General features: G+C 42.6%; 1 protein-coding gene across 7 annotated transcripts in view; it reads left to right on the forward strand.

Annotated features, from left to right (window-relative positions):
• Window positions 1–8,983, forward strand: part of JAKMIP2 (janus kinase and microtubule interacting protein 2) — a 98,098-nt gene extending 89,115 nt beyond the window's left edge. For all 7 annotated transcript variants that reach the window (XM_079967941.1, XM_079967940.1, XM_079967942.1 and 4 more), the window contains 3 exons: window positions 626–691; window positions 2,284–2,356; window positions 7,488–8,983. In XM_079967941.1, coding sequence (XP_079824067.1) covers window positions 626–691; window positions 2,284–2,334 — 117 coding nt within the window. In that variant the 3' untranslated portion in view covers window positions 2,335–2,356; window positions 7,488–8,983. The remainder of the gene's footprint in view (window positions 1–625; window positions 692–2,283; window positions 2,357–7,487) is intronic.
• The last annotated feature ends 2,419 nt before the right edge of the window (window positions 8,984–11,402 follow it).

An 11,402-nucleotide genomic window follows, 5' to 3' on the forward strand; every position in this document is an offset into this window, starting at 1 on the left:
TTGGCATTGTTATCCACTGTTTCATGGCCAATGCATTTGCCCTGTAAAACACCAGCAACAAATCAGGTAGACCTGTGGATTTTGCATTACATAAGGCACCTCCAGACTGGCAGTATTTCACAGGATGGAATCATACCAGGAAATTTGGGTTCACACAATTAAAGAATAAAAGCACTCTGTCACCCTAGTGCAACAGACCTACTTAAAAAAAGAAATGGATTTTTTGCAGTTAGGAAATTAATGCATTGAAAAGTGGGAAATGAACCAATGATTTACAAAATAAACATCCCACAAGCAAATTAGGATGAAAGTTCAATAAACAGGTTGTCCAGAGGAACTCCAAGTGGTAAATAAGTAAGTACATGCTTTACTCACTTGCAGAAATTAAGGAAACCCAAACTTATTTTTGACATTTTGAGTCTGTGATCGTATATTCACTTACCTGGATTCAATAGGACTTATTTCTGAGTAGACAGGTATCAGATTGCACTGTAAGTAGAGTGCACATTAACTGCTCACCATCAATACAAGTTCTTAATTTAGAAATCTTAAATGGTCTTTTCTCTGTCAAAATTCAGCAAACCTAAAGTTTCTTTCAATTTTTATGTGTGCATTTTATTTCTAGAGGATCAGAGATTTAGAAGATAAAACTGACATCCAGAAGAGACAGATCAAGGATTTAGAAGAAAAGGTTGGTTATTTACATATTTTAAAATGTGTAGAAGCCTAGATAGTTTAATATTTTATGTGTTCCTTTCAGGTTTATTAAGTCTAATTGGTGTTAATTAATTGTTCTGTTGCTTTGCATTTTTTACTCTACAGATTGTACTCCATGAAATTTTGCAGAGGCTTTTCTGTAAACCTCTGCCTTTCTATTGGAAATCAGCTGTTTCTGATAGAGCTGAGCCAAAATACTCCCTCCTTCACTTCAGTGCCCCCATGACTCATTGTGGATATTTGAAATGGACATGTGAACAGGAGTAAAGAATTTGCCCCACTACCCAGCAAGAATGGTTCTTGCTCCCCATTGTTACTGGATGCTATTTTGTTTCCTCCCCACCTAGAAGATATCAGAGTAAGGGCTGAAAACTTTCTGTACCTGCCGTTACTTTCTTTTGGCTTCAGGCTGACACCATCAGAATGAGGGCAGGAGCAAAAAACCCTGACTTTGGCATCTTCTAGGTAGGAAAGAACTTTGAAGAATAATTGTGCTTTGTAGCAACACGCACATAATCACTCCAACACTGGAGAAAAGTGATAGAGGACTATGAAAGGAGAAATAAGTTTCAGGATACCTTCCAACCCTCCAGGATGAGTGAAAAAAATGTTCTTTAAATAACTTTCAGCTCAGCACTAGTGTCTATTTACTGCTATCCTATTTTAAAATTTACAAAGGGAAAGAAACACTGGCCTGAGATATTAGTTGTGATTCAGACTTGCAGATTTGCCCACATTTGTGTAATGGCTGATCAAGAGCAGTTTTTGTTTTTAAGTCAGTCTACCCTTCATCGGATTTTTTTTCTTCCTGTTAATGAATCAGACAGCTGGTAGTGCACTTCACAGCAGCAAATGGATTTTAACTGAAGAAGCCATCCAGCCTTTAATCTCTGTGTGAAAATCAAAGCAAAATATTGGCACTAATCCACCTATGCCATCATGATGGAAATCGTTTCAGGGAAAAGAATCAACCCAAAAGATTTTCCATCATGGTTAAGCACGAATAGTTGATGTTCATAATACAAAGGCTTTCCCTATTTACTATTTTTGCATGACCAAAATGTATCATTCTATCATTTTGCTAGTACAGATTTATACAGGCTGTCCAGTCTTCCACTCTAACCCTGTGTTGTGATCAAGACATGGGAGCTCCAGTGCACCCAAGGAAATAAAAATTGCACTTCAGCACCCATTCTTGTGCCCTCAAATAGGGTCCTTTCAGTGACATGAATTTTGATTCCTACATGTGCATCTGAGATCACACCTCTTTATCAGATCATAAATCCCCAACTATTCAAAGTCAGCCTAACAGGCTGATTTTCATGGAAATCTGCCAAGCTACTAAGCACGAGGCCTTTAGTAATGATTTGTGCCAGTTAAATGTTAACAAAATGGATGCAACTCTATAGTCTAAGTGATGTATCACTTCCAGAAGAAAAGGTTTACTGGAAGTATAATCATTGTAATCACATGTCTAATGGAGTTAGATCCTTATCACATACATCATAGTGAAAATAAATATTATATCCCCGAAAAATAATGTGTTCTTTTCCTCTTCCTCTGCAGTTTCTTTTTCTGTTCTTGTTCTTCTCTCTTGCCTTTATTCTTTGGCCTTGATGTCAAATGTGCCTCTTGAAAGGTAAGACTGCTTTCTTTGTTTTCCCTTAAAATACTAAGCCACACACATACCTCTTTCCAGGTTCTTATCCAAAGCAGCACAGCTGAATATCTAAACCAATGTTGATCCAGAAACAAGATCAATCAAGTGTGTTTCAGACCTTCTACAAAGGGCCATTTCATACATTATGCAGAGGCCAACTGTTATAATTCAGGGCCGGTCAGAGGTATGTGCCTATCTCTCCAGGCACCGGCTGAATTCTTTTGACCTCCCTCCGGCGACTCCCGGCAGGAAAAATACACGAGGTCCGTTCCGGCGATTTTCCTCAGGCTGTGAGAAAAACACACCAACTGCTTCTCCTTCTCCTCCTCCCTGCTCTCCAGCATATCCCCAGGGAGGGGAATCAGACACAGACAGAAATGCATCTACATTGCTTTTATTCCTGTCTTTCACTTCAGTACAGAGAAAACATGTCTGCTCTCTTCAACAAACAGAGAGAAACTCCAAACTCCACCCATGTACATCCTGTACAGGTCATATGACACACACACTGAGCTAACATCCGGTGCTCAGTACAGAATGGACTGCCCCTTTGTTTCCATGGTAACAGTCACATACATCCTGTCTGGCTTTGCAGCCACAAGCAGCTGACTGAGCTGCTGGAGCCTTTGCTTGCTGCAGCATTGCTGCTTTAGAATAACATACTCCCCCTAAAGCATCAATGCGTGCTGCGAGCAAAGCGTCATCCAGAGAAGAAAACAAACAGTTGTTATACTTATAACACTCCCCTGTTGTTTCAGTTCCACCCTTGGAACTACCCGCCACTGGTTTTACCAATGTACCTCTCTGGTTGTGTGACTTCCAAGGAATGAGTGCTTCTGCATTACCTTGGTTAGCAACTCTCTGTTGTGCCTTTGTCTCTGACTCAGACACAGCTTCAATTTGACCTTGGTCGTTTACAACAGCAACACATGCAATAGCTTGGTTGGCAAACTCTTTTGAATACCTCTTGGGTGGTACACCCTTCGTTGCTCTCTCAGACCTACGCAAGAGGTGCTGCTCTCCCTTGCTTTCTGGTTCAGCCTCTGAACTCTCTGAAGAACCAGTACTAAGCTTAATCAGTGGTTCATCCTCTTCTTCTGAGGGTCTAGTCATTGTGTGAGATTTCTTCTCAATGACTGTGACAACTGAGCTGTCTGAGTTATCGCTGTCATCATCAGTACTACTGAACTCAATAAGATCAAACTCATCATCATCATCATCAGAATCATCATCATCTCCTGTGGGAAATGTGTGAACAATCACTCTCTCCTGTTCAGGAGCACTCTCTAGGAATTTTGTGAGAATCACCTGACCAGATTCAGACAAAATTACTCTGTAGAGACCCTTTTCATAACCCACAAAAATGCCTCTGGCATTCTTTACTCCACCCGGAGCTTCTGTCCTCACATGAGACCCGAAAACCTTGAAATGGGCAACAGAAGGTTTTCTGTGGAACAGTTTCTCAAAAGGAGAACTTCCCAATTCATTTGAAAACTTTCCCAACCACGTATAAGAATACGACATTAGCGACTCAGCCCAGTACTCATGTGGCAGATGTGAACTAAGCAATTGCGCCTCCATTCCCTTTTGCAATTCTTTGTTCACCCTAACACAGATACATTTGTTCCAAGCTTCTTCGGAAGCTGCAATTTTGTGTCTTATCCCTTTCTTCTTCAGGAACCTCTGGAAATCCTGTAAAAGAAAAATTGGCTTCTTATCTGTGCAAAGACAATCTATGTCAGCATCATGCATATTTTTAACTTTGTCACAAAACTCTTTAAACCTTTCTAAGGCTTCTTTCGGTCTCTCCAAAAGATAAATCCAGACAAAACCTGTAAAAGAATCAACACATATTAGGTAATACTTTGCATTGCCTCTAGATGGTGCTAAAGGACCAATCACATCAGCATACACCCGCTGAAACGCCCTGTCGACCCTTGAGGTGACCTGTTGGCGTTCTTCTCAGCTACACCTGCAAAAGAAATCATGTTAGAATCACAAGAATTACATTCCATGTAATCACTTTGATCAAAAGTCAACAAATACAGTCCATCTTTCTCTTCGGCAGAAAGATACAACTCTCCATCTTTGTAGATCTCGCAGTGTTGATCATCATAGGACAGTTTTAGTCCCTTCTTGGCAATCTGCGAAACGCTGAGCAGATTGTACTTCAACTCTGGAACCAAATAAACATTGTTTATAGTCAAGTTCAGACTTTTAAGATACACAGTCCCAATTCCGGTGGCTTCCAGCTCTTGACCGTTGGCTTGTTGTACAACGAAGCTTTGCTTCTTAAACGACGAAAACAAATCCCTGCGATGGGTCATGTGAACCGTCGCTCCCGTGTCTAAAACGAAGGAATTCCCCACTTGTGGTGTGGCTTTTAGGGACATCAAAGCCTTTGCAGGCTTCGCCTGTGACTTGGCATGACTTCTGCCTGACGCCTCAGACTTTGTGGAGCTTCCCTTGGCTCCTTTGTTCTGACGTGGCTTCCTGCAGTTCCGCTGAAGATGCCCAGTCTGTCCACAATTGTGGCATTGGACAACGTTCAAAGCTACGGCGTCTCCTCCAGTAGCTATAGCAGTGGGGGTGTCTGAACTCCGTTCTTCCCTCCCCCTGTCCTTGACCTCCAGTGCGGCAAGTCTGTCATGTTCACAAAGAACCACGGCAAAGACCCTGTCCGACGTTAGATCAGCTGCTGGGAGAGACCCCAGCTGACTGGCAACCGTTTTGTAAGTCCGATTCAGGCTGTTGATCACCATGAAGCAAAACACTTCCTCCTGCAGACGGAAATTGCGTTCCACCATCTGTTGACGCAGAAATTTCATTTCCGTCAGGTGCGCTTGAACATCTCCATCAGGCGCAAGCCTCAGGTTAGTCAGCTTTTCAAAATACAGCAACGCTGAAGAACCTGCATCTCTCTGATGTGTCCTTCTCAGCGTGTCCCAAACATCTTTCGCGTGCTGTAAATCTTGTATATGAATAAGCTGAGAGTCTGACACGCACAGAATTATAGCGGTTCTGGCCTTCACATCCTGTGACTCCCAAGCACGCGTTGGTGCTGCAGGGATGGGGTTCTCAATCACCTCAAACAGTCTCTGATTCTGCAGCAAGGCCTTCATCTTAATAGACCAAGATGCATAATTGTCACTGGTCAAGAGGGGTGGAGAAGGCAGGGCCCCCCCCTTTCTTGGCATCCATTTTGAGTCCTTGCATTGACTCTCAAACACAAGCCTCTAAAATCCAATAGCTGGCTTGTTTACACTCTGTGCACCTGGCAGCTCTAACACTGGCCGCTTGGAAAGTCCCTTCCAACAGTTCCTTTGTAAGGGCCTAGTCAAAACACGAGCTGTTTTAGCCTCTCTGGGCACAGCCTGACTTCCAGCCCTTATCTTGAAACTGGCCTGCGTTGCTAAGCAACCACATTCCTTTCCTTGGACAGGAAAAACCACAGGAATGTTTGGAATGCAGACTCTTCTCTCTCGGAGCTGTTTTTCCCAAACGTTGCTCCCATGAAGCAGAGAATTAATCCATCTGCATTCACACTCTTAAGCCCGAAAATCTCATACCTGGGCTCCGTAGCTTGGCTTTCAGCTTCTTCTGGTGAGCTTCTAGCTGCAGAGAATCAGCCTCCATCTCAGGCTTCCATGGAGAGGGATGAAAATAGCAGCTCTGCTCCTATTTCTGCAGACTTCCATGGATCGTAGAAACCATCAGCTCTGCTACCACTGTTATAATTCAGGGCCGGTCAGAGGTATGTGCCTATCTCTCCAGGCACCGGCTGAATTCTTTTGACCTCCCTCCGGCGACTCCCGGCAGGAAAAATACACGAGGTCCGTTCCGGCGATTTTCCTCAGGCTGTGAGAAAAACACACCAACTGCTTCTCCTTCTCCTCCTCCCTGCTCTCCAGCATATCCCCAGGGAGGGGAATCAGACACAGACAGAAATGCATCTACATTGCTTTTATTCCTGTCTTTCACTTCAGTACAGAGAAAACATGTCTGCTCTCTTCAACAAACAGAGAGAAACTCCAAACTCCACCCATGTACATCCTGTACAGGTCATATGACACACACACTGAGCTAACATCCGGTGCTCAGTACAGAATGGACTGCCCCTTTGTTTCCATGGTAACAGTCACATACATCCTGTCTGGCTTTGCAGCCACAAGCAGCTGACTGAGCTGCTGGAGCCTTTGCTTGCTGCAGCATTGCTGCTTTAGAATAACACCAACTTGAGTTTCCCACAGGAAGTTGTAGCCAATCTCAGCTCCCTGAGTGGACCTTTCTGTTGTATGTGTTTGTAAACACATTTATTGCACTCAGACTTTACATTAGATGGTTGCTGTAATGTGTGGTGATCCTAAGGAATGTTGCCTTTGTCCAGAATATATTATTGGTTGCTTCTAACCTTTGTCCTCTGTCCAGCAATCCTTCCCTTATTATTTTCCATAGCACCAGCTTTTGGTAATATAGAGTGTGAACCGTAAGTCATCATTTGGAGTGACTAGCTTAAGATGCAGAACAACAACAACAACAAAAGATTTCATGGTTTGACTTCTCTTTATGTCTTTAGAGTATAATAAACTAATAGCTACTCACCTAGACTGAACTGTCTTTGAAGACACTATCGAAGTAGAAAAAATACCCCCAAATTCTAAATTTAAAGATTGGTGTCTTCTAAATAAATATAAAGGAAGACACATATCTGGTTACTTTTCAAGACTCCTTATTAACAGTTGACATTTTACTTTGATTTGTATAGGTTGTAGCAAGCTGCCAGCAATCACCACTATGCCCCACTCTCTCCAAACTGGTGTGGGAGACGAGCCAGGAAGGTCACAAGTGTCATTGCCCACTGTGATGACATCACACGTGGGTGCTGTTTGCTTACCAGCCAGCACCATGATTGCTGCCAGCTGGGCAAGAGAGGGCCTAGCTGGGCATTACCTTAGAGGCATGTAAATGGTCCAGAGATGCTTAGAAGTAGGAGGAAGGAGATGGACGGAGAGGGGAGAGCAGAAAGAATGGAAGCGGGTACTACTCTTTAATTAGGGAGGTCATTTGAATGGTCCCCTTTTACCAGACATGCTTTTCTCTTGCTTTCTAGAGTGATTGACTATACAGAAAAGTCCTCAAAGGGCAGATGCTTCCAAACACACGATGAAGAGAACACTGTTTACAACCATTGCAAAACAAAGCAACACTCTGTCACTGAGAGACCACACCCACCATGTAGTTTTAAGCCATTCTTCAAGATTTGTTACTTGACAGTTCCCTGTCTAAAGCTACAAGATATGCTGCACTTAATAACATTCTATAAGGAGGGAGACAAATATGCCATCAGCATATATCACTAGGATTTTTATTTTATTTTTTATGGTGAAGAATCAGCAAGCAAACCACATTCAGTCGATAAAGGTATGCCAGGCAAGGAACCAAAGTTACTATGAACAATCTATCCCTGCTGTGCAGGGGGGTTATTTTAAACACGGACACCAACTTCCCATGAAAGTCATCGATAATAAAGGGGACAGAGCAGAAGAAACGTATACAGGACTCTTAAGGGGACAGTGACAATAAAACAGTTGATGTGGAAAGTCTGGCTTTCTTAATACAGGGACGCTTTCTCTCTCTCTCTCTCTCTCTGATTTTAAACTCAGGAACAATGACAGCTGCAATGTGAACAAAAGGGGGGAAACATACTCTGTTTTTGTTTCATAATGGGTTGAAACTGACAATGGGATAGACGTGGTTGGAATGTTAATCTACTGCTGCCTGCTGTATAGCATGGGTGAGAATGTCTGACAGCGCTCTTGAGGATTCCTAACAATGCTGTAGCCTTATTTGTCGTCAGGGTCCTTCCGCAAAGGGAGGATGGCTGTTACATCAAGTGAAGAACTTGACAAGGACGCAACACTCATTTCACTAACCGTTTAATGTATCTTCGGCCACTGGAATGGGGCGGAAAGGTCCTCCGACAAAGAAATAGCTGTGTCAGAGAGGAAGCAAATGCCTGTTAATCAAACCTCAGCTTCCGAAGAGTTTCTGCCTCCACTCACTTGTACAAGTGAAATCCTCCTAAACAATTTGTTTTCCCCTGTCATGTTGTGTTTTCCCAGTTGGCCGCATGAACCAAAACGATGAAACCTAGGGTGTACCCTTTATTATCTCACCCATACATGACCAGTACATATCTTGCTGTTGAGGTTAGGCTTGCGTTCATCACCAAGGTCTGCCTTTTAATGCAGCATTTATCTTCCAGGTGACAAATAACTCTCACTTGATTTTGTAAGGTTTCTTGTTGGATGTAGCACCTGCTTGTGGAAATCCCTGCTTAGAATCCTTGGTTTGTGTTTGGAGAAGTTCTGATGACTGGCAACGTGCATTGAGGGCGGATGTCATCCCTGTGCTGAAGGCAGCAGTAGAGCCTGGTTTGTTATATAGCGTACGGAGAACCTCAGCTCTGTTCCCAGAAGCCTGCACTGACCTTCTCTTCCATTTTACCACCTTATGCCTCTTCTCCCTTATAGAGATGGGAGAAAAAGCAAGGACTTATCTTCCACCTGTGCACCTGCAGAATTTAAATACATTTAGAAATATAAATACGGCAAGCATTGAATTTGCTTGTGGTTGTTTGCTCCTAATAACAGTGGCCAACGTAAGATTATGCTATGCTTTGCTTAGCATTCAAAACGGGGGCTCCATACAGACAAAGCAAAGTCTCTGATTTTTTAAATGCTGGAATGCTGCAAGAGCACCCATTGGTTCGTTGCCATGCCATCATGTCTAACATTCATGCACATTTATCACCCCTACCTGCTCAGAACGGTCCTCCTGTTAGTGCCTTGTAAAGGCACAGTACTTGCTATCAGACATTCATACAATCAAGAAAATCAGTAATGAAGGGATGAACAACATTCTCGCCTACAGTGGATCCACACAGCAATGTTAGTCTTATATCAATTGAGTTTGCTGCAACAACACCTTGAAAGCATGAAGCTATGTGGCTAGGGTTACCCATGCAACTTCCCCTGGTGCCCATGAAGGTTTTAAGATCCTCCTTATGAGGTGACCTCCCACCTACCTGGAAAAGCACATAGAAATGAAAGAGGAAGTATTAAGAACCACAGATCTTGCACTTTCAATTACTGCCATGGTGCAAAGCATGGATGTGAGGCATGGATCCCATCCAAACCACCAGTCATGTCATAGGTCACCTCTGTGACCTTAGGTGTGTTTTGTGACTTCTTGGTGGTTTTGTTATTATTACAAATAATGAGGATTCATGCCTTGGATCCATGTTTTTTATCATACTGGCAAGCCCTGGATCTGTCTTCTTTATTGTGCAGTCTACCAAGGTAGGCTTTAACTTGATGGTGGTTTAGGGGACTGGAGGGTATAAAAACATGCAAATTCAACAGGATCCATTTTAATTCCACTGGATTCGACTTTTATTCAGACCCCATGGCAAAGCAAAGTTTGTGTGCACATTTTCTCCCAGCCAAAGGCTCACAAGCTCTGTTTCTCAGATGTGTCCATGATCCCTTGTAACAGCTTGTCAGAAAACAGATGCATTGAAGGTTACATTCTGATATGCTTTATTGCTAAACTAAAATTTACATAAGAGATGCTGTACAGTTCTGGTTACAACCTAGGTTCAGAGTCACTCCTCCTCTAGATCTGCCCCCCCCCTCCTCTCACACTACAGCTTCCAGCATGCATTGCTCCAAGCCCATGGGCTGATTAGTAGCAATACTTTCATACCCTCCAATATTCCTCAGAAAATAGGGATGTTCTATTCTACACCAGTAGAATTAATCTTAGATCACCACAGAGCATAGAATGAGACAAAGGTTCCATAGTTACAGTATATGGAATAGGAATTCCACAAAGGAATAGCACTCGGTACAAATCAGTAGTGGTAAGAAATCGGTTCTTCAGAGAAGCTTGCCTACCATAATTGATCCTGTCAGTAAGGAACAGCTTGCTGTGTTCTGTCACTTAAAGTGATAGAAGCTCTATCCATTTTCTGCGTCTTGTCCATTATAGTATGTCCCTTTTGCAATATGATGAGTGCAGATCGGTACTGAATGGTTGAGGTACTTTGCTGAGCAAAGTTTGTAACATCTCAGTTTGGAAACAAAATCCTGTGCTTTTCTATCTGCTTGCTATCGTTACTTTTCTATGTGTCACACTCATTTGTCTCTTAGCATCTTGTGAGAAGCCAGGATAGAGTTTACTTCCCAACGTTAAACCTGAATTTGGTCCCAAAATTCTTGTGCAGAGGATTGCTGCACCACAAGGAGTTGTATCTCCCATACAAGATGCTGAGTCGCCAGCATTGCCTTCTGCACCATTCCACATATCGTAAAAATGCCCTGACCTAAATACTGAAAAAGAGCTTGCTTTGTCTTACCACAGTGTGGAATGATTCTGTCAAGTCAGGTTAAGGCTATGAAAAGGCACCTACAGTAAAGCTACCCTGCAGAACAGGGCTGTGATTTTCTTTGAAGCCATTTCCTTTGCTCTTTGGAATACCAGAAGGCTAAATCAACTTATCTGTGCTGCAATTTACATGAAACCTTACAAGATGCAGTATGTGTTGCAGGGTATGTCCACACTGTGTGTTTGCAGCTTTTGCCATTCCTGTTTAAATTACGTAGTCTATGTGACTAATCTCAACACTAATCTCAACGTTTCCCCCCAGAAAATTCCCAGTTTACCCAAAATAGGGATAATCTAATAAATTGTGGGAAATCAGGCTCCAAAGCACTCCACTCAGGGTGCAGATTATTTTGTTCCAGTGTCTTTGAGTGGATCATTCATCACTATTTACTACTCTCATTTCCATGCTTCTTCAAAACATTCATTTCTTTTTCTGCTGTGCTCCACTATTTCTGGAAGGCCCCTGAATGAAAGAGGAAGCCATAGCAATCAATCTATCATCTATCTATTATCTATCATCTATCTATCTATCATCTATCTTTTGATCCTTCACATTTGCACAAAACCATAAAACTAC

Source organism: Podarcis cretensis (genome assembly GCF_951804945.1).
Source record: "Podarcis cretensis genome assembly, chromosome: 2".
Lineage (NCBI taxonomy): Eukaryota > Metazoa > Chordata > Lepidosauria > Squamata > Lacertidae > Podarcis > Podarcis cretensis.